Below are 24742 nucleotides of genomic sequence, written 5' to 3'. Positions count from 1 at the left end.
ATCATCTCTTTTGGCGGACCATTGGCCAGAAACCATGGGGCAGCGGAATTTCGGGCATCGTGGTCTACCTTCGAAACATGGAGATCGCGAAAGACACTTCATAGAAAACAGACGAAGGTCAATGGATATTAAGTAGTTTTAATGACCTATTTTTGCATAAGTTGTGTCTAGTAGTCGTGCACGTCGTGAGCATTCTGCTGTAAATCTCCAGTTTTCTAAAATTAAAAAAAATGTATTACATTCCAAGAGGCGGGAACAGAGGAGGAGCTGACCAGTTTACGTGGAGTAGCGTAAAAACAGACAAAGACCGGGAGTATTACTTGGGTTCGTATATTTTGTTAGACATGCAAGCACTTTTTTTTGCTGACATGACTGGTGTAGGCCTGTAATGCACATGTAAAAAAAATGATGTATGTACATGTATATTGACGACTTCGAGTGGTATAGTAAAAATGTTCAGCGAAATAAAGCAGTCAGTATTTGTTTTATAACACCTCCCCACAGATTCTGCAAAATTTAAGCTAAAAATCAATGATGAAACACCAAACTGGAATTTACATTCATCAAATTTAATTCAAGAACTCCAAGTGGAACAGCGACGTTTGCACATGTTGAATACATTCATTAATCGATCCATGCAAGGTTTTTAGCAATTAATCGCTATGAGCTGAAATAGACCCCAATGCTTTTGTTGCTACAGATATAGTTCTTTGGTTGCTATGGGTATAGTTTTTTAAGAATGAGGCTGCATGGTATAGTCTTTTTGAAACCAGAATGAGGCTGCATGGTATAGTCTTTTTGAAGCGGTGGCATAAAAATAGTAAAACTAGCAAGCGTCACATGACACACTTTCGGCCAATCAAGATACAGAATCTGTGGGTGAAGTGTTATAATAGCTAGTAGTCTAGCTAGCCTACATGTTTCTATGTAAAACTGTAGACCTTAGGCAATTTAGGCCCTAGCATAGGTAAGTCAGTCATGTCAGTGGAAGTTGTTGTGTTGTGTAAAATGTTACTGCTCTTCAGCGTAATCTTAAATCTTGCGCCAAAACTGTCAAAAGTGTTTTCACTTCACTGTGATCTCAGGTTGGGAAAGCTCCTATTGACCACAAAATAAAGTTTTGTCCGTCCATAGGCCTGTTCCATGTATTTAGGCCCTGTACACTGTATACATTTACATGTACATCACTACATACACTGTACATGTAGTAAGGTACATGTACATACTACATACACGTACCTGTACAATGTACTGGCATACAATAGTCTCCTATAACTTTTGACACATGCTGTTGGTATTTACACCAAACTGGCATGGCATACAGACCTCAAAAACCAAAGAGACCCACGCTTATTGCAAATTTTAAAAATGTCCAGTTTCTCACTTCATAAAAACTGCAGGGGATAATGATCAATACTGAGTATGATCAAAAGTCTTGTTCTTTACTACAACTGCTCACTTGCTATCTAAGAGTACCACCTCCGCAGTGAATTTCCTGGACTAGGACCTTTCCATCAGCATAGAGCTAGTTCTCATTGCCACAGTTTCCAGCCAACATTTCTATCTATGTCACTGGTTGATACATGCTGCTCCTTTTTAATAAGGGGAGTTGTACACAAACTTCAGCTAAGCTGTGCCATACATATACATGTAGGCCTCCTATTGGCACTCAAAGTAACACTGATAATTAATGAAGTACACCAAGATCATCACTCTCGTCTAATTGGTATATGGTTGATCATGGTCTAGTGCATGATGCAGCCCAAGAACATAGAATTACCAGTCATGAACATTTGTACACTTTGTGTTATTTCAAGAACTCCAGTACGTGTACCATTTTCTAAAGCAGAACTGTTTTCTCTGCCAGTTCAAGGGAAAGTAGTGCCTCAAAAATGGCAGAGCTGTTTGGTTTTTGGCATTTGTATGGTGTTCACAGTTTATTTTATTCAAACCCCACTGCCAGGTCACTCCTTGAAGGCACCGGTGGGGCGCTGGCAGGAAGGGCGTGATCTTCAGTGGTTCAATAAACTTAGAACAGATGGTGAAAGTGTATCTGATGAACGGGCGGCTGTCAGGCAAGCTGAGAAAGAAGCAATGATGGCTGCTCTGTAAGTAAAAAAGTACTCACCCCTATACTGACCTTACCAGTAGCAATCGGAACATCTGGCAAGAGATGTCTTGTGGAGCGTTCAAATGAAAGCCAACTGGCCATTGTGTCAATTTTGCAAGTGACTTACTTCCGTGTAGTGCATGTTGTACATGTTTGACAAAGTTCTTAAACCAAGTGATTTGGCTTTTTTATTTGGTTTACTTTCAGCGGACAAAAAGTCAGCAAAAGTCCACCAGCAGTAGCGTCAACACAGGTACGATATACATGTACATGTAGGCCAACTACATAAAGTGGATGATTGGAAGCAAGGATTACAGCAATTGAAAAAGTAACAGCAGTCGCTCTTATTTTCCTGCCAAAAAGTGTTCAGTAATGCTATCGTTGTAACTGAAGTACCTGTATTCAGTAAAACCATCATGGTATATTTTCCATTGTGACAGTCATCTATGACAACTTTTTCAGAGTAAATAGTTCTTTGAGTAGGCATTGGGAGACATGATTGCCATTATTATTTATTGGGCATGACACAAACAGGGAAAACATGCTGCCGGTACATGTATACAATGGAAATAACCTAAAAAGTACAAAAGATAGTGACATGTGCGCAGAATATTAAACGTTAATATACCTTCAAGCTGTGACCCAATTCTCTTCAACTGCAACACAAGTACCTCTGGCTATACGTATATTATTATTTTAAGAAGTTTTAAAATGTTTTTTAAAGCTTAACTGAGAAAATACACAGAATAAGAATATTGTGTAAAGTTTCAACGAGCAGCTCAGCTCAGTCAGTTGAACACGATTATTAGGAAAAGTCGAAGAGCTGACTGTTACGGTTGGAAGTAATGACATCTCAAAATCAGCCTTTACTGAGCTGTATCTTAGCTGGGCCAATAAGGTTCCTTATATCCCTTAGAAGAGCAAAAACATTCTGTGAGGATCAGCAAGCTACGCGTATCTGCGTGAAGTTCTGAAGTCGCAAATTAAAACCACTGTTTTTTTTTATGCTGACCGGTGACCATTAACTATAAAATGCCACACTTCTGATAATATCACAATTATCGTGACATATAAGACATCCATTATACCTGGTAAAAAAATTGAAAAAACAACAACAAATTTTCTGTTTAAAACCCACTCATCCATTCGTAACTGTAATTTGTTACAACTCCCTAATAAGAGTGATTAAAATTGTGTATGTACTTGCATGTAGGAACACGAGCATTTATTAACCAACTAATTTTAAATAGTTTTTTTGACACATAAGCGAATATAAGATCTTTAAACGCAAGTGAGTTGTAATTCATTGTATTAGTAGCTTTTGTTGACGTTGAAATGTGAATTATGAAAGCACAGTCCACAACGAGGATGATTCAGCAGCAGCATGCATACAGTGTGTAGTTTTTTTATTTCTTACATGATATTGTCACTTTTCCACAGGTGAATGCGAGTCAAATGACACCAGCCCATTCGAAGATATCCAGCGGTGACAGGCCGAAGAAACGAACTAAAAGGTATACATGCAATTATTGTCAGGTTTAAAATTGTTTGTGCTTTGTGCGAAATTAACGGTCGGTATAAATAAGGGAATAAAACGTGCTTGGCCATTTTAAACTGAAACGTTTGTTTAAGACAGACCAAGCACACATTTATTCTCATTCTTAAAAACCGTTTTAGTCAGAGAGTCCAACGAAGTCAATAAACGATAAATTCCAAGGATTTCGTTTAAAGATTTTACTTTCACACCCGCATCCAATTTACAAGTGCAAGTACATGAACACATGTACGTATAGTTCGGAAGAATCTCCTTATATGGACTTGGCACGGACATGGCTAGTTCTGCGTGTCACGGTGCACGCAGGTGCCAGGGCATTTTATGTAGCAGGCATTATCAAAATTTTAATACACGGTCAGGTTGCTTGTTGTTAAAGAGAGAAACTGTCTAAGGTATTGTTGAAGACATATTAATCCAACCTTGTGCATTTGATTGATGTGAACGTAGGTCGCATGATGTCAGGAGTAAAAAGAAACGCAAAAAAGAGAAGTCAAAGGAAGCCAAGAAGAAATCCAGAACTCACAAGCGAGGCTACCGCCGCTCCGATTCTGACTCTAGCTCCGAGTCCAGTTCATTTGATTCATCCGCATCTTCTGATTCAGAAGTAGAGACGCCGAAACAAAGGTGAGTAAAACCCTTTTCTGCGGATTTCCAGGCCCTGGTCCTTTAAGAGTTAGGCATAAAGGGGAGCAGCCCTTACGCAAATTGGGTTTCTGTTTTTGTTGTAAACAAGCAAGCGCTCGTGGGCAGTTTTTCTTCTTAGTCGTACTTGTTTTCTTAGTTGTATTTGTTTTCTGGAACGTAATCTCGTTCAGTCTTTTTTGCTTTAGGGTGTAAATGATTTCTTTTTTATTTTGTGTCGAATAAACAGACTTAAAAGGATCTACGATAGACCATAGAGTCCATGTACAACGTTCGTTGTACATGGACCCTTTATAATTTCATATACAGATATACTCTTAAATACCTAGTATTTTGGAGTCGAATATTTACATGTTGTTCACAAAAATTAATGTTCGGTGTCAAATACCCAGTTGGCACATGTACTGATGATTGGGCTTTCCTGTTTTTAAACGTCATTATTAACTATATGCTTTAGGGAGAAAAGTGCTTGAAATGTGTGTACTTCATTTGTAAATTTTCTATCCTTTTTGCGTGTTGACTTTCCGTCCGAATTCTTTTTTAATGGTTGTTGCTGAAGAAAGCACCGCTCACGCGACCCCCACGAAGATACACCACGTAAAAAACGCACCTATGAGATGGCAGCGGATTCAAGAAAACAGAAGTCTACCAAGATGCCCGGCGAAGAAATTAAACGACATGATTCCTATGAGAGTGGAAGTACGAGACACAGGGATAGACCATCAGACAAACACAGGGATAGACCATCAGGCAAACACCGTCACAGACATACAGATAGTCATCGAGTGTCCGCTTCACCGTCCAGTCGAAGGCAGACTTCAGACACTGCACGCCACACCAATCGTTCAAGCAATTCGACTCAAGACCGCAGGTAGACGGGCAAAATATCCAGAACGACAGAGATGGATGATACTGGGAAATGAACGTGCTTCTCGGTGAAACTCAACCGGCGCGTGAAAAATCAGAAAGCAATTTGACATCACCATGGCCAGTCCCTTCTTCCGTAACAAATTATCTGACTTATCTTTCGCTAATGCAAAGTAGACATAAAGCGATGCTATTATGCAAGCTCTTTGATCTCCATAAAAAGCGCCTCATAAATACCTGAGATCGATTTAAAGCTTGCATAGTGGACAAAAGAGGTACTGGTCTGTGATTGGTTTTTAAGATGTGATTGTTTTTAAGTTGGCGACGTCAGCGCCACTCCAGTTAATACTCGGTTACTGTTTACGACTGGAATAAATTTTGCAGGAGCTTGTAGATATGCACCATATAAACAGGTGTGGATTACTGACTACCATTTTAACAGTGCTTCCTTTTCGCATAGACGTCACTAAGGATATTTTGAAAAACCTGCATCCTGTAAGCCTATTGAAAGAGTTTATGAACTGAAATTGTCGGTGATTGAAAGTTTGGCGCCAAACAAAGTCTTTTTTTTTAAGATGACGGGATAATCGCGTTGCTTTTGCTGATGTATACATTTATGTTAGTAGGTGCCATTGCGAAAATTAATGTTTAGGACATGTGCATTTCTTCAGCCGCTCCGTGAGGTTTTATTTGTGAACGGCATTGGCGGATTTGGGGATGAGCGCAAACGGAGCGATGCTCCCAGTCTGCGAAAAGGGTTTTTAGTAATAGTGTGAAGTGAAGAGAACAACTTTTGTGGCCCTTACTCCCCATAGCATGCATAAAACCCTCAAATTTATCCTCACGTCTCACAGGCAATAAAAATTGCATGAAGAAATCCTCAGATGATTTTGTCAGCCCCCATCCCCCCCCCGAACATTACTTTTGTTTTGGGTCAGCTCCAGAACGACACCTAATTGCGCAATAAAAGTGCAACGTACAACCCCCACTGACTTCATGAAAAAAAGGTTAAGACGAGAAAAAAACTGTTGGCTGCTGGGGTATTAAATGGAGAGTTGGTCGGTCAAGAGTCCATTACAGGGGAATGAACGTGTTTTTTGCAAGGTTTTCAGGATTTGACGGGTCGGTTTTCAACTTGTGACTGATTGGGCAGACCTAAAAATCGTGCGAAATTTGGCCGTCAACTAATTTAAAAAGCCATTTGAAGCTCACAAGGTTCGCTTTCTCATCAAAAACGAGTGCACTAATGCGCAATACGAGAACCAGCTTTCTACGTAAAGTATATTAGACTTACTATTTATATACTGCTGAAATCAGCAGTGTCCAGAGCCATTTTTGTACATGTATTTGATTTTTCTTTGATTGACAGGAATTTATCGAGGACCATGCAAGAGTCTTTACTATAAAGTCTAAACTCAAGCATAGTTTTTAATGCAGCATCGTCCTCTCTTACGGAGGAATGGGTAGAAATGCCGCAGAAATCGCTTCACTGTACTTTTTACATATACACACTGTACCATCTCATTAATTGCTTCCTTGTAGACTTACGCGCATTTTTTATTTCTGAATTGAATTGGGATGGTTGAATGCAAAATGGCATTGTACGGAACTATAAGACAAACGCACAATAAAAGATAATGTTTAAGAATTCCTCACAAATTTATTAATCACTGATAAAAAGGCATGCGATGTGGTTAATCGTTGGCACGTAACGTCTGCACCGGGAATGAAACATTTACAAGACCGAATTCTCGCATTTAAGTTGAGCCTCAAATACAAAGCAGTGTAGCAATCTAAACAGTCCAAAGCGAAATTATAGTATTACTGATGATACAACTTGAAATTATACAGTTGATTGAAAAAGGGCTCAGACTTTAAGAACTATCTTTGTTTCTAAATCATGCATGTACATGTAACCACCACACTCACGAAATGGCATGAAAAACTACTTCCGAGTAAGACAAACAGGAGTATAAGACGCAAGAGATTATCTAATATGTAAAATGTGCACTCGTAGAGTACATCGAATAAGCTAACATTTCACTGTGAGCATCTGATAAACAGAATCAGAATGATTTGAAGAAGGAAATCCAATTAAAACAAAAGAGGAGCTAGTTATGACAATCCTGTTTTCGTTCAGTTGACGGGTTAGATGTTGATGTGGATTATTTTTACACCCTTTTGTCATACAAATGAATTCAGTTCGGTAGGATACGTCCAACCTCGGCGTGTGTGTCCAGGTGAGTGCACGGGTTGCAATGACTAAGTTTCGAGGAGGTGTGGTCCGGAGATCCGGCAAAGGAGGAACACAGCTGATTGCGTCTAGAGTGCTGAGTCCCAAGTACATGTACAGTACTCCTATGCAGACGAGGACAGTGTGCATCAAGGACCGAGAATGATTTCGTACCTCTTTATACTCTTATAGACAGTACCGAAATTTGCGTACTCAATAACTGGTCTCACAAGACTGATGTAAACTATTGAAAGGGAGTGGCACACTTCACCATTTCATTGACTTGATCGTTCCATTTAAAATCTGGCCGGATATAATACACCCAAAATTCGACGATATTACAGTTCTAGAGGAAATCCTAGATCAGGAGAGTTTCTCTCAAAACAAACGTCCATACTCTGACATTTCCTGAAGTTGAGATGCAGTTCGTTTGGCAGTGACCATTCATGTACATGTAGCTGTGTCAGAACTGATGAGAGGTTTGTTTCAGTTAAAGTTGATTGCATCTTCACCAAGTAAGGCTCTCATCATACATCTTGAAAAAAATATACATCTTGAAAATAGTTCGCGGTACCCGCTGCTTCATTTGACTCGGACCGGCCAGCCGACCCCGGCAAGCTCGGTGGTGAGTGGTTAAGACATCTGCACTAGTAAACAGGAGGTTGTGGGTTCGAGTCCCACCCGAGAAAGCTTATGAGGTTTTTTTCGCAAGCTCTCGGACAAGCACTGAGCATACAGTGCTTATTAATATACGTTGGGTAAGGGCAAAACCTGTTATATATAATGCCCCAGTTTTGTTCCTTGAAAGTGCACCTTCGTGCGTATGAGGATAAATGCACTCTTTGTTGCGCATGGGTAGGTCCCTTGCAAGTGCACTGAAGTGCAGACATGCTCAAGTGTGTAAGTAAAATGTTGGTTGTGCTGACAACCTTATGGAGTACCTGTGTGAATGTTCTGTCACCGATTTATGGTGTGTTGCCACGATCAACTTTTATGCCGGTAAGCATGGCGATGGCCACAGTGTGGTCAACACGGTCAATGTAAGTTTGATAAGTCGGTAAACGGTGACGTTGGTGCAGATCTGCGTTTCTCGACGTGGCAAGGAATGTGTATTGAACGTGAAGCAAGCATTGCATAAAGTAGACACGTCCTTCTGGTTTCGGTACTGCACAAGATCCATTCTTCGTTGCATCTGGCATTATAATGATTAAATGCCAACACCAACACCAATGTTCGAAGAGGACCGTTACCCCGACATCATCCTATTTTGTTTAAACCCCTAGATAGGATTGGCTGCCTTTAGTGTTTGAAACCTTCCTGGAATTATAAGTTTCTTCTGCAGACTTGGTCTCCCTTTTGACTTTATTCCTGAGGTATACCTCCACAGTTTCGGGTTATTGTTTTTGAATGTTTTTAACGCTTGACAATCAGGTCCTTAATATGCAGTGTTGCATACTTTTTTTATTTTCATGAACTCCAACTATGCAACCGGGGAAGAAAACTTTGATCGATGAAGGGCATTTCATAAAACGCCGTACAGTGCCGTATGGCGATGGCAATTTTTCAAAAATAACTGCAGCCGTTTTACGCTTCCGTATGTCTCAAACTGCAACGGCGTATATGTAGTTGGTGGACGTGGTGATGAAAAGCAGTTGCACATCACACTCAACTCCAAAACCTGTGAAGGTTTTCATCTCAAGTTCGCTAGAGGAGAAGAAAGAAACTTACGTTGCAAGGATAAAAAAAACCTCGTCAACCAGGTGGATATCTGTGTTCTGTGTTATTCGTACGGCTGCGAGAAGATAGTTCGAAGCTTTGTACAGTCTGTCCAGGAGGTCTATGATTCACGGATAGACGATGGAGCTATGCGTAGACATACCATTATGTTGACACCATGGGCACAGTCGCAGCATAGTAGACCGTGCGTGCTTCCGAAAACTTCTATTCATGACAGAGTAAATGATGACATTCCACCAACTGTTCGTTAGTCCAAGCCAGATGGCGGTAAATTCCAGCCACTCGTCTAAAGCAGCATGACCCTCCGATATTGCGCCATGCAGGAGTTTCACTTGGTAAACCGACCAGCTGACAGCAAATGCGACTGTCACTGTAGTGACGACTCCTACAGCTTTGCCTCGGACAGTGCGCGGTGGCAGGCTTGGTCGGCCAGCGTCTTCGGGGGGAGGGAGAACTACTACACGACAGTGTCGTGTAAGGTGATTCGCGTGCTGCCGTGCGATCCAAAAGATTTTGATGTTCATAAGTAAGATAAGAACGAGGGGTATAACGTAAAATATCGCAACAGATGCGGTGCTTGTGACGATGTCCCTTCCCGCCGTCATGCAAACTGCTGAACATTTGTTGTAAACTACTTCATTGCTCAGTGTGGTTGCCACGGCGCTAAGGGCACACGCGAACCATACTGCCACGACGGCAACAATGATTCTCCTCTTTGGAAGAATCAACGAATAACGGAGTGGTCTCCTGATAGCTAGTAAGCGGTCAAAAGTCATAATGATGACCATGACCACCGAGACAGTGGTGAATGTGTAGAAAGATATGAATGTCGCAACACATATCCACTGTGGGAATATCCAGTAACCCATTATCTCGGCAGGTAAAGATGTGCAAGCGATGAGTGCCACACCGAGGTCAGCCAGAGCAAGAGACGTAATGAATACCTTGGCACTCTCTGAGAACTCTTCCACTTTCCTAGTGACCAAAATACTTAGCAAATTGCCAACAAGGGTAAGTGAAAAATCGAGGCCAATGTAGGTTGCCCTTAATATTCGACGAAGGGAATGTTCAGATGGGACACAGTCGTGGAAGGCTGCAGTGGGAGAATGATCCATGACTGAGGAATGGCTGTTGTCTTTAATGATAATGGCTTCGCTCGGAAAGAGTTTTTAGCCAACGGCGATCTACTCACGCCGTAAAGAATTGGACTTTGACTGGTACTTGATTGCTACCGCATGTGCAAAGCTCGGAGCAGCCAGACGTCAGCAGCGCAGATCGTGATCAGTTGGTTAGAATTGGTAGTTGTATTATCAACCTGAGCCCCTCTAAAATGAGTACCCTTATAAAACAATTATACCACTGAAAAATCTATATCACCACCCCCTCTGATTAAATTCGTTTTACTCGTTATTTTCTCCAACTCCCAGAGTCAGACTGTATATACGTATTCTTAAGGAGCCATGACGAGAAGGTTACTTGGTAACATGTTTTGTGCAAACATGAGAAAACTATCCGACAACCCTATTTTAAATGACTCTCGCTGAAAAGTGTATCTTTTTAAAGGATCTATGCAATGATTTTTGTAGGATATATGCAATAATTTTTTGTAGGATTCACTTTTTTCCATATGTATGTCAGTTTATTGCTCTCCCATCAGCTAATATTCAATAACATTAATTGCAATAATGACGAAGAATAAATTATCTTGTAACAATTAAAGTAGTAACAAAAGAATTATTCATTACAAAGAAGAAAATAATTTTCCCAATTTCAGCAAACCTTAGGGATAGCGCTAGCCTGATAGCAAAAATCATATCTCTCACCTTTATGGTATGTCTCGACAACTTTGTTGAAAACTCTTCGCGCATCATTATACTCTTAGTCTATGGGATAAAACTGTTTGAGGTCCCTTTTTAGTTAAATGTATTAAAAAGTGTACTTTTCAAACATTGAAACTGTCCGAGCTTTTTTTTTTTTGAGAAGGGAGGGTGCTGTACCTGTGATGTAAATCAAGGGAGACACTGCTCAGTTTACATGTTTTCATGTTCAAAATTTAAACCTCACTACACGTATTTCTTTTTGAAAACATTTCTGTGGAAATGCTCGCAGGCTTATTTTCATGTACATACACAACATCCAAAACAGGGGGAATTTACAATCCCCCCCCCAAAAAAAAATCGCGCAGTTTTCTGTGCACGGGTTAATGCAACATTGGCGTTCAGTGCCTGGGATGACATCACAGGTTTACTAATGAACTGCACATTTTTCATTAATATAAATATTACCCTAGCAAAACAAAAATAGGTTTATTTCAAAAACGACGTAACTTCAATGGTTTTTGTGAAATAATTCTACATCAAAGTACCTTTAAACATTTACAATTGTCCATGTTTTTCCTATGGAACGAGGTCTGTGTTGCTGTGACGTCATTTATAAGACGTTACTATGGGTGAATTTCATTTCTAAATTTGAACCCAGAATTTAAAAAAAGAGTCAATGGAATTATTTGTGATTAAACGAATGAATGATAATGGAACAAATGAAAACAAACTCTGGACAGGACAAGCGTGTACAAGTACAGTTAAGCATCCTGCTCTTTAGCCAGGGAAGCTGTTTGCCCTGAAACACGAGTGTGTATCTGCAGACAAGAGAGTGACAATATGATGAATTATTTATAGCGTGCGTTTAATACTGTCGGTCAAAGGGAGGGTATACGTTTCCGTTACTGCGGCACTCGGCACGCTTGCCAAATAGTGAAAGTTGAAAGTCCACTCATTAATATCCCACTGAATCTACATACATGTACTGAACTTTGGAGGAGACAGACTCATTCAAACATGAACTTGCCAACAGTTCGAGAATGACTAATGCACAATCCTGGGTTGACGAGGACGATGAAACTGAAATTGTCTTTCATCTTTGCATTGACACTGGTTTACTTCCAACATACCACATAACCAGCTCGGCATGACTTATAGTCTTTTCCCCTGGGTGCCGTGACTCGCGGGATGGCATCACTCTTCCTGACCAGCATGGATTGGTTTGGAACAAGGTTTGTCTCAAAGGACTACAAGTACTTCAACAAATTTCATTGATAGCAATTAATCTGTGCTACATATTCACCATATCAGGACATGCTACAAACCCATCTAGTGCAATCTACTGATTTTTCAGAACTCGCTATCCAGACATTGGACCTCATATTGTCTTTTTTAGGTCATTTGGATTGTATAAGTATTTTTAATATTATAAGATCTTATAAATCCTCACACAGTTGTTGAATTTCCTGCACGGGGTGATACTACATCAACCTGATGCTTTGTAATCAAGCTCTGTCATTATAAAGGCGCCTTTCCATATGCACGTCAACACTTGCGTCAAGCGTTGCGTTTCCGTCAAAATCGTTCCCGGAGTGACTTTGACAGCCGAACGCAATCCACACGTGTGTGATGTTAATGGTCGATTTTTGTGTCTGTGAAAGTGAAACGTGTGAACGCATCCTGTATACGCAACGCAGCCGAAACACGTACACAATGGAAGGCCGCCTGAAGACGACTGCCATATGACGCACAGGTATGTACATTGTAGTTGTGACAATGTTTGCATAGTTGCCAACTTAGACAGCAGCATAGGGTTAGACCATCTTCTTCCATGCACTAATGATACAAAGATATGGTCTTTTGGATTATGAATCCAAAATGAAGACTTGCAGGAAGTTTGGGGTTGTAGTAGGCCTCAACAAAAAATGTTTTATATTATGCTGGTTCTGGCCTTTGACTCACACTTTCTCGTTAAAAAAAAGATGGCTGTCCAACGCAGTGAGAAACCATGGTTGACGATTATATCGAAGAAGTCATTGGAGAACGTCAATGAGCTTTTTATTACCACAAACATCAGAAATGGGGCGAACTTTTGAAAACTAATTAAACAGGAGATGCAAATATCAGCTTTTACGCTTATTGTATCAGAAATGTACTTATCCTCGAAAAAGGCATCACCAGATTAAATTGGTTACCAATGCAAACAAGTGTGAGTTCATGCAGTTTCGACATCCTGGGTTGTCCGATAAAATCGACACTCATTTAACCAGTATGTCTAAAGCGCTTCATCCTCTGGACATCTCCAGGCTGTCCGCTTTTATGCCTGCCACTAAACCTGTTCTCTGGTATACCCTTGGGTTATCTATGCTGAGCTAATGAGTGAAACCAGTGGACCAGACCAGGTCCCCTCTTAGTTGGCATGCATAAACTCTTTGCTTAATGAGGGAATATTACCAGAACTAGCAAAATACTTATTGTCGTTCCATTCATAAATAATCTGCCTTGAGCAGAAGAACGCTCTCATTGGTTGAAAAGAGCCATGTTGGTGGGGAATGTCCATTATGTTGGTAGCGACGCCGCCGCAAGTATGCATTTCATAGTCCAGGGAAGTGCAAGTAGTGTTCCTTCGTTTTGAACCGTAGCAACGTGAGAACGTTACTGTCGCCCAATAAGAAACTGTGCACGATAGGCTCCGCCGAACTTTAGCAGTTCGCTTTCTTATACATCGTAAATATTCATGTTTGTTCTGAGAGCTGTTCAGGAGGCAGGCACATAGTAAATTCCCCACCATTAGGCCTTGGTGCGTAATAGCTTCAGGAATGTGTACAATGGGTTTGGATCAGAGCGCGAAAAAGAGTGTCTTTTGAATACAGCTTATAAAGTGTGGCTTTTCAAACAACCCTGCTTATTTTCACTGAAGAAGAGGCAAAAGGTTCATATTGTATGGAGCATCAAAAGTGGACAACCCCATTTCTTATTTTCTGCTGGTAGATTCTCGGGATTTTGGACTCGCGTATAGCATTTTCAAAAACGAAAATTTTCCGCTGGCAGAAATTTGGATTTTACTTTAACAACTCTCGTGGCGCGTCAAAAGTGGACAACTAAAAACTTCAAATTCCCACTTGCAAAATTACAGTCATGCTCCAAAAGTGAACAACCCTATTTTCTCATTTTCTGCATTTAAATAAATGAATAAATGATTTCTCTGATTTTATCTGTTCAAATAAATATGGAATCATCCAAATCGAACGCAGTTTCATTTGTCTTCAGAGATCAACTATAACAAGCTAAAGGGACTTTTTTTTCTGTTCATACCAAGAATTTTGAATGTAGATTGTGTCATTCAGAGAAAACAAGAGGAACCCTCGCCCTGCTTTCGTAATGGTAAAACCTTATGGACGCCGAACAATGCATGTAGCCATTGTTTGTAGCCATTGTTTGGCCGAAAGGCTATGGATGGGCTTGATTGGTCTATTTTAAGCAAAAAGCCCAATCCACTTATAAAAAGAAGTATACATAGTGCATTAAAATCCCAGTCCACTGATAGGTTTGTTGATTTTCACTTTGAGCTGCGCCAGTTCAAGTTCTGTGCGTTTTTTTTAATTAGGGCACTCCTTATATTCTGTAGTTCTCATATCTTTTTCCAACTGAGGGAGGGTCAAAACACTTCTTTAAAAAATTCCATGCTCTTGCCATATAGATGACTGAATAAACCAGGCAAAATGCACCATGTATACTTGTTTTTATATTGAATACCATGAATGTCTTTGTTTCTGGCTGAATACAGAAAAATAGTTTTATTGGCACACAACACAATGCCTCGTTTAAGTCAGTGTGAAGTCACCGTACGGTGTTCGTGTGTGGAGTGTGTATGTACGTTGTACGATTTGTCTTTTCTATGGCGCACTGTACGTGCTTGTGTATAGAGCATTTGGTATCGGTTTGGTATTAATGATGCCATACTGTCAAATGTCGCTGTGTTGATGTTTGAGCAAATCGTATCGCACATGTACATTTCAGTTCTGCTTTTATGGAGGTCATCAGATCCTACTTTTTTACATGCAAGGTCCTCCATTAGATCGGAAGAAAAACAAGTTTCTTTCCGAGGTCTGAAGCCAAAAATAGGGTCGGTCAGAAATGAGAACCATATATTTTAAAAAGGGCACCCGTGCGTTTCAAATGCGCTCTGCAGTCTGTCTTGCGGACGTGGCTCCATAAAAAAATATCAAAACACACACGGACGTCAACATTCATCGCTTAAAGTGTATTAGATTATTTCACGTGAATATACAAAAAGTCTGTACAAAAATTTGAGACTTTCTGAGAAATGCTTTAAAGTGGCTAGATCTTGGTAAATTTTCGTTTATTTTAGGCCTAATTGAGCATGCCGGGGCATACGTCCTGGTGTGGGATTGGGATATATCTGCCCCTAAACGTTTCGACCAGGGGATGGGCGTAAAATTATACTACAATTGTTGTCTCTCCATTAACCCCTTTGATTGAGCCATTTATTGCAAATCAAAACGATTTATCTAGGGAAATATAAAAAAAATCAAACATTATTGAAAAAATAACACCACAGGCTACATTTCTGTTTTTGTGTTTGGCTTAGGTCATGTTTATACAAATATGCTCGCGGTTTGAATGTTGTGTACTGGATCTGCAATGAAATGTACATGTTACTAGAGATTTATGACAAGATTCTGATAATAAAATATTACCCGAGTCATTCTGTTTCCACAGTAATCTCTCTGAGGCAAATTGCGAAATCACTGCGTGAGAAAAGCACGCAAGCCGCTCGCGGAAAGAATTTCCTCAATAAATTTTCAAAGCAATGAAATGTGTTAAGTGAATCAAAGTCAAACAGGCTATACGCCACAACCGAAAATTTCATATAGTGGCGCAGTTTCCTCAAGAAACAAAAACAAAAACTGAGAACAGATTAAATTAGAGGGGAAAACACAAGAACACTTTCATAAGCCATTGAGGTTTTAGTGGAAAACTAAGTGCATTTTGAAGTGTTATTAGAATGGGCCCTACCGAATTAAATTATTAAATTCAAAAATTCTTAGTTTTCCTTCATTGATTTACTATAGATTTTACCAGTGAATTTAACACTTTTTTCGTTTAAAATTGCTGAAATTTCGTCAAATTTCGTCAAAGAGGGGTTTCTCGCCACAAATGTTGATTCCAATTTTGAAACAGATTTTACTTTCAGCGCAGTGTAATTCACGAAAAGAACCATTCTTATTCGTCCTATTTATCGTCATTTTCGTCTCACTCCTGGAATGGCGTTGAATTGGAAAAGCAAATTCGTTTTTGTCATTCTTTTTACCGATTTAATCATTCAATTTCTTCATAAAATGTATCGTTAAGCTGGTTTGAATTACCGGGTATTTGGACGTCATTTTTTTGTGATTCAAAATTTACTAAGAAAGAATGGGCCGAAGAAATCAGGCATAACAAATTACACGACTCACTGTTATTTGACTTTCTCTAGATTAAGGGCCAGCGCTTTGTATCTATATCACTGACGAAATTAGTCTTTCGTTTAAGCACTTTTAAATGAAAGAATTGCAAAATTAACCGGAAAAACTTTTACATTTACGTAATTCATATTGGATCAGGAACTTTATCCATATGTGAGCTTGTCGTTAAATTCTTCAATTCTCCTTTGGAGTTGAAAGTTGTTTGTCATTATCAAAGCTTAAGAAAATAATTTACATGGTGTATCTTTCTTTAAGCTGTAATCGCAGCCTAAAGGCTGATCGTGAATGATTTATCCACTTAAAACAACACGCGATATTAAAGAGAAGAATTCAAAAGTGAACAAAATCATACAAGATAAAAATCCTCAAAGTAAACTGGATATACTCTATAAAATTACGTGTCCAACAAACCTCTGCCTTTAATCAAAGTCTTATAGTTTACTTTCTGACCTCAATATTTTCCATGGCATACAGCAGCTTCATTGTTATCCGTCAACAATCAATGCTTGGATACAACCAACATGAAGCGGTCACTACGAAACAGATCCACACTAGTTGCAATTATATCATAAAAGGCTGTCTGGTTACGAGACAAAAATTAAGTTGAATTAATAAAAATACCTGAAACGATATAATGTCGAAATTTTGAATTTACTCATCATTCTGGTTCGAATCACCAATAAAATGATTGGACAATGACCAATTGCACAAAACAAGGGTATCACAAATATATCTGATATACATTGCTAACTAAATTGCGTCTCATCACCTATTCATGTTATCAGCAACAACAACAACAAACTATTCACTTATGAAAACATACTGGTACAAACAATGGACCAATGTTTTTGCCTTAGATGTTTTAAAGTAACCTCTTTTGGCAACAAGATGTGATCCTATCTTAACTTAAGTTTTGACGAAACCACTTCAAGGGTCAAGAGAGTGCGATTTTTATAATGTTCTCCTCGTTAATATACTTTTACTAAACCCCATTTAATCATTTTATTATATATCACCCATGCAAAATTGCACATTAAGGGTCAGTAGTGTGATGTTATCTTGGAAAAAATCTGTATGTTACATCTATTTCAGAAGTAAAATATGCTAGATTTGTGCATTCTTTGCAGTCTGGAATTTTCTTATTTTGTGGGATTTGTTGCTGAATTGTTGCTATTTCAGTACTGGGTGAGTGGCCAGTGATGAAAACTTCGTCACAAATATTCTAAACAGGTAAAGTTTTGTTCCATAAATTGAACAAACTCCCCAAACGAACCGCGTCTTTTTGAAATGACATCACAGCAATATAATATCCTGATTTGTTAAAGTATATGAAAAATGATCTCATGTTTAAAAATGGCACTTTGCAGTGAGGTTAAGCAAAACGATATGTGAACACATTTTCATAAATTTAAGACAAGGGTGTTGCACAAAATACGAATCTGAGAAACATCATCACATGGAACCTACTACATTTATTTTATCTACACCAGTGAAGTACACTTTTGTTCTTGATGACTAGAATACACTTTTCTTCATAACTGCTCAACGCCCATTACATTAATATTACCAATATACCATACCGCCGAAAATCACTTGACGGACACTGAACGATTAATAAGGGTGCTTCATTCAGGCATAGATCCAGGGAGTCAACCCCCTGCTCTGACAAATAAAGAATAAGTATATGAAATAACATACACAAAGAATAAATAAATGAAATAACAATTGTAGCGGTAATAAAAAAAGATATCATCCTGAAAGGGTTATTATTTATACATCATTAATAATGCAGTGCATCGGTATGATGCTGGTGGAAGTTCTTCAGCGTGTCCAGAGGTGTGTGACCTGATTTATCCTAGGTCAAGGAATTGGAGAAATGTCATACTCTGACCGACTTGCGACTTTGGAAAGGGTCTCCACTACCTTGTTGCCGCAATTGTTTAATGATCTCTTTTGTTGTCAAGCACCTGTTTAATACAACCTAATGTGAATAGGAACATCGGTGTTAACCACAGATACGCTTTAACAACCACTTTAATGTTCAAACACTTGCCTGCAAGAACCCACTCCTCACACCTGAATGCAATCAATACATTTCCTAGGATCTGGTCAGCATTGCCAATAAAATGCGGCAATCCAGTCACCACCAATTGTTTATCTTCGTTTTTTAGATCGTTGAAATCCAAGGGGACTGTTGCTGGGTTTACGTCATATCGTTTCATCCGCAAACTGATGCTTTTATGAGTATTTATCCATGAATGTTTTCAATTAGTCATCTATATACTTTTTATAATATTATTATTTTTATATTTTTCCTTTTGTCCAGCTCAGTAAATCATATAATATTCACTTTTTATTGCAATTTTTGAAAACAATTTCCTGTTTTGTAATGTATATATCATGTTTTCATGCATACGTCTTGCTTCGATATTTACCTTTTATTGTAAATATTAAATTTGTTACTTAATGTTTGTCATGTAATGTTCTACATCCTGATGTAAGGCCGAAGGTCTACGGATCACAAATTTGGCCCATCTGGGAATATTGATCTCTTTTGCACTGTGTTGTTTTGTGTCGTTCTGTATTTTACAGAATTGTACTGCATGGTCCAGTCTTTTCTGATGTGTTGGCTGAACAAATAATAACAATATTAATAATAATAAAAATGTTATGCATTACTTAGGCGTCTGCCTGTTCGGATAATCGGACATTTAAAAACAAATTGAGAGGCCTGACCCCCGCAAAAGTTCCTCGATCCGCCCCTGTTGTTTGTTTGCTATTTTAAGAAAATGTGAAGAAGTCAAGATATTTAGACTGAATCCATACATTTGATGTTACATATTGCTAATAAACATAACGTCATCTACTAATCTGTTTCAGGAAGTAATTATTCGGTCAGCGGAGACAACAATAACAGTGCACTGGGTGAATTGCTGCTTGAATGTCGCCATTGAATACATTTTCTGAAATGAAAGTTACCAAGTTTGCGTTTAATTGCTGCCATACAACCATTCTCTTAAAACCACACAATCTCTAAAATATCCACGTAATATAATTTTTCTTTGATAGAAGAGTCCAACTGCACTCGATCCACTCTTACAGCTCGGAACAATTAAGCGGGATCTGAGTCTAAATTTGCCCAACTCATTATTGGGATAAACAGTGACAATTTTCTGGGTTAAAATAACATTTTAAAACGCCTTAACGTACTTAACATTTGCAGGAGATGCAGCAGAAGTCACATTAGAGCAGGTCTGTGACAGCAAAATCAATCCATCTGAGAAAATTTTCCTTGAGAAATCGCAGTTCGACGTACTCGGCAAAGGTCGTATCAAATTTATATGACAGAGTGCACTTTCTTTTGTGTGTGAAGTCGGACAAACCATTCTATATTGAATTTTATACTTATATGAATCAAACTTATTTACAGCAGCACTGTAACTCCGTTTTATTTTTTACATAAGCGAGCGGACAACCAAGAACACAAGCGATGCAAAACAAACTTTAAATGCCGCCGGAAGCTTCGATTCATTACCGAATAGATGATGAAATTCCACCAACTATTGGTCAGGGCTAACCAAATGGACGTAAACTCGATCCACTCGGGGAGTGTAGTATCTTCATCGGACACTGCCCCGAGTACCAGTTTCACGTAGAAAAGCGACCAGCTAACGATGAAGGCGAAGGTGACGAGAGTGATTACCCCGACAGCTTTGCCCCTGAGTGCGCTCCGAGGAGGGGGTTGCATGTATACTTGATCGAGATCGCAGGATGATGGTGGAGGTGGAGGTGCAACTTGGTTCCTGGACCGTCTTGCGTGTTGGCGCGCCACAGACAGAAGTTTCAAATTCATCAGGAGTATGAGAGTTAGCGGGATAATGTAGAATGTTACCAAAGCAACAATGCTTTGAGGAATGCTCCTTAACCTTGTCACACACATTGCTGAACATTTGTTGTATATTATCTGGTTGGTAGCCAACGTGATTATTGCACCTACGGCACAGGCAAACCAGATGAAGGCAGTAGCAAAAAGACTCCTTCCTTTGGTCAAAATTAGAGAATAACGCAGCGGCCTTAGGACAGCTACAAGCCGGTCAAATGTCAGGAAGATAAGCATGCAAACAGAAACGGCCGTGAAAATGTAGAAGGTTCCAAAAGAGACCTCACACATCCACGCTGGGAAAATCCAACGCCCGGATATCTCAGCAACCAAAGACGTGGCAGCAACAAATGCGACTCCCAAATCAGCCAGTGCGAGAGACGTGAAGAGCATCTTCGTGCCGTCTGAGAACTCCTCAACCTTTCTAATGACTGCGATAGTCAGTATATTCCCCAACATTGTAAGCACGAAATCAGCCCCGATATAAGTCGCCCGGACAGCTCGGTGGGCAATTTGTTTTTGCGGTTCACACTCTATGGCCATGACATCTGAGTTGTTAGGCATCATGACTGTTTTCATGTTAGCGGCCTCAGTGTTAAAAGGCCCGACAGGACTTCCTGCCTCACACTGGAGTTGGTAGTCGGTAAATGCTGGTTCAATCTGAAACTACGGAAAACTCAGTGAGGCCAAGTTTCCCTTTACGCTCTTTCCGTTTCTGGAATAAGCCTCTTGCAGCCTCAAGATTGATATCAGTGCATTAGGCCTTTTGTAGACGGTGACTCTATATGTGGTGTTCAGACGAGAATGTAAGCAATATGGACGCATCCAATCAGAAATACGCCTAGACCCTTCATATCCAAATTAGATGCGTGAGTGCCCAGCAGACCATGAGCAACTTGCGCCACGGGTAGCGGCACGCTAGTGGCAATGTCGAGAAATCCTCGACGAAAACCTCGACGTTGTATAGAAGAAACAGATAGGAATGTGCCTCTTCCTCACTCGCAGGCTTAGGCAACGCGGTACATTAGGCACATAGATGGAAATCATGCAAATGTAAGGGAATTTACATCCAGGAACACTTTCATGTCAAAATGAAACGATTACTTGTCTTACATATTTCGAATATGACGCCCTGGCTTCCGCAGAGCCAAAGACTGCCTCACCTCCACACAGCATTCACTGTACGTTTAAACTGCTTGATGAAATTCACGAGACAGCCCAAAAATGAAGGTTGCATTTATGCTAATTTATTTGAAATTGCCCATGCTACCTCGCACACAATTAAAATTGAGAGTTGAAAGCCACACAGTTCAGGATTTATGGAAAATTTGGTTCATTACAATACTCTCTACTTCGTATTTTCTTGCAAGTGTGTCTTTTTCAATTGTTCTTTTTAAGATTGTTTTTTTAAATCTGTAACCAGTCGAACAGATCGAACCATCAAGTGACAACCGATAATCATTTTCCTCCCTCTTTGCCTTATAACAGCACATTTTTGGCTGATTTGTGACCCCTTTTGCCCTTAAACATATCAAATGGTTTTATATTTGTTCTATTTTAAACTGTGAGTAGATAGATCTGTGGAATGAATATTTCATAATGTGTTCTGGGTGGAGCTTCTCTGTTAATTGGGAGGGTATCAAGGAAATTGCAATGTTGATCTCCTCAAAGCTATCCGATCAGGTACTCACGAAACTGATCATTAAAGCGAACAGTCTCAGCATTTTCAATTCATCCCTGAATGTTTTATGATCATTCCAGTTCCAAGAACATAACTAATGACCCAGTCAACAGCTTGTTCACAATGTGTTAATCGTTCATAGGCAACGACTGAGCGCTTCAGACTTCGTCCTACCTGAATACAAAAAATTATGAACGCTGGTCGTTAGTTCCCGCTCGTAGACTTATATCTGCATGTATGTACTGCAAATAAATAAATTTAAAAAAAGATGGCAGAAAAGCTTGTGGCGTTTGCACACTGATTGTTGAATAAACTGTATGAATAGGACGCGCCCTCGGCCATTGCATTAAAGCAAGATCCTGGGTTCAGTCACGTTTCGGCCAAATTTCAAGAATTATTGTAAAACAGCTTCCCCCGAACAGTAACGTTGATTTCCAACTAATCGTCTACCGATAAGCGTGTATTTAATTGGTTTCAAACTATAAGTGCCTGCAAAAATGCTACACTTTAATATCAAAGGCATCAGCGTCGGCAATAAACATCTTAAGGGTAATTAAATTTTGCACCTTCCATCTTGTATCTTCGCGTCGCGACGTAGATTTCTTTAACAATATTATGTTCAGCGCTTTCCCCGCACTGAGCTTATCGAAGTCATTTTCAGATGTATTGATTGTCCTGACGAAGAATTATGACGCAGTTTTTTAGTACGTATCAAATAGGCTTTGTGCCCAGTGTAGCGTACGTGGAATGAAATACACCTTCCGCAATATTAGATTTATAACAACTTTCTTCTTTACAGCAAGAGAAGGAGGAGCGGATATCAGTTTAAGGGTGGGAACAAATAACTCGCTAGAAATCACTCTGGTGTATTTAGCTCAACATCTGTATTTTGGACTTTCAGTGCAACGATGCATAATGCACAACGAATGTTGTAAAACAAAAAAGGATTCTGGAAAAATAGAAAAATTTAAGAAAACTGTAACTGTTGCATCAAATTTGCTATAAAGATTATAAATCGTTTTTGTGAGAATTATGTCCAGAGAGGTTCATAGTGATGTACTTGAAAGTTCCGCTTATGTCAGCAATTTCAAATTATCAATCGATATGTAAATCGGTATTCCACATCGTGCACTCAACATCGTAACGGCCAGACGAATCGGGATTAGAATTGCTATAAACATGTTTTAACTCTGCAGTTCATCTGTGTTTTTTCCTATCAAGTCTTTATGAGGGGATTTTGTGGCCGCCGATCTTATAATCCCGTTATTATTAATTTTTGAACAAAGATTTTGTTCTAAATGATTTTAAGTTCCTACATGGATGTCCTCTGCACCCTCAAACCATTAAATCCGAAAAAAAGGAAAATATAGTGAGCTTTGGCCCTACTGCAGTTGTATCTTTCAGTAACCATGACCGGAAAATAACCTGGGAGTAAAAACATCCACCTTGCTACTCGGAGTTATGTATTATATAATATACTCCGACCAGAATATTTTTTCCCGGCGGGGGGGGGGGGGGGGAAGCCCCCACGTTTACAGTGACTAAACCACGTTGTTTGGCATGACGAGAGGTAGGATTAGACGGGAGGTGCCTACAGTTGGCGGTTAATTTCTACTTTTATTAATCAATTAACAAAAATCGGCCTATACTACTGACGTCAGTGACTCTATTAATAAACAGTATAATTGTCCGATATCAGGATTTTTTTCCAAAATGTAAGTGGTAGTGAGATGAACCATTAATAAATAAAACGAGTGAGTGAATTAATCATTTGGTACATTTTCAGGAATTGTTTATTTTCACAATTCTAATTTGAAGGAACATTCAACGAAAACAGACATAACAAACAGGTGTTTACTTTCAGGGGGCATCTTGAATGTTTGGTTGCCTCAAAAAGTAGGTACAGGTATAATTGAGCTGCTGTACGAGTAACTGAATTTCATAAAACCACTAGTTCTGTTGCCACACAATCGACGAGGAATAAACCGGATGCATATGAAAAAAGAGGGACCCCTTGTATACGACACTGGATCGATAATTGTGTTTTTGTTTTCCAGAATTAACTGAATCAAACAATATCATACATGGCCTTCAGATTTACGTAAAGATGCTTGCATAATGTCAGCAGGTGTCTGTTTCTCATGAGAACGAAAGTATTTTGTTCAAGATGTAATAACTGGCTTCACCGATTTTGTTGGAGCCAAACATTTAAATCAAATGACTTTGTGTAATCTGTTCCAGTATATAGTTTTAGACAGTAAAAGAAGATCTGTAAATGCCAGCATTGTCTCTAGAAAGATAATGTTGTACTGAGGACCTAAACCAGTACCTAACTACTGGCGTACGAAGGCTTTGAATCCAGTGGGATAGTGTGGGAGGTTAACGGTTTTTTCTTTTCTGAAAACTATCCCTATTTGACCAAACGATGATTTCAGTACTGTTTCCAAATTGTTGACACTTTCAGTTTTTGAAAGAATGGAAGGAATGATTTGTACAAAAAAAAAAAAACAACAGCATGTCCCAGGAACAAAAATATAAATTCGGCAACACTACCACTCCCCCGCTATATACGCCACTGGACCTCGCTATAGTTTTTCGTGTAGAAAGTGACGGACGTGAACGTCAAACCGTGCAGTGCCGGTGAGACCGGGGTATTTTGCGGATAACAAGGGAGTTTGCTCTCAAATGCTTTGTTATATAAAAAGGGGCGTTCATCTTATCGATTTTT

At 39.4% G+C, this 24742-nt stretch overlaps 2 protein-coding genes across 3 annotated transcripts; one reads left to right on the top strand and one right to left on the bottom strand.

Moving 5' to 3' along the window:
* Positions 1 to 54: 54 nt before the first annotated feature.
* LOC110988753 (uncharacterized) lies at positions 55 to 7298 on the top strand. 2 transcript variants are annotated; one of them, XM_022252552.2, is made up of 6 exons: positions 55 to 117; positions 1964 to 2108; positions 2318 to 2363; positions 3551 to 3624; positions 4113 to 4289; positions 4867 to 7298. In XM_022252552.2, the coding sequence occupies exons 2-6, from the start codon at positions 2095 to 2097 to the stop codon at positions 5180 to 5182; spliced, it is 627 nt and encodes a 208-aa protein (XP_022108244.2). In that variant the 5' UTR covers positions 55 to 117; positions 1964 to 2094; the 3' UTR covers positions 5183 to 7298. The 2 variants fall into 2 exon arrangements, with proteins under 2 accessions (XP_022108244.2, XP_022108243.2); XM_022252551.2 differs by lacking the exon at positions 55 to 117 and adding an exon at positions 146 to 324.
* A 1894-nt stretch (positions 7299 to 9192) lies between these two features.
* LOC147796298 (histamine H2 receptor-like) lies at positions 9193 to 10013 on the bottom strand. Its single transcript, XM_087148209.1, has one exon. It carries the CDS (start codon positions 10011 to 10013, stop codon positions 9252 to 9254), a length of 762 nt encoding a protein of 253 aa, XP_087004335.1. The 3' UTR covers positions 9193 to 9251.
* Between the last annotated feature and the right edge of the window lie 14729 nt (positions 10014 to 24742).

Source organism: Acanthaster planci, linkage group LG17 (genome assembly GCF_054643075.1).
Source record: "Acanthaster planci isolate LZ-2023a linkage group LG17, COTS_SCS, whole genome shotgun sequence".
Taxonomy (NCBI): Eukaryota; Metazoa; Echinodermata; class Asteroidea; order Valvatida; family Acanthasteridae; genus Acanthaster; species Acanthaster planci.
Note: the sequence above shows the minus strand (reverse complement) of the source record. Positions and strands in the feature narration are given on the sequence as shown.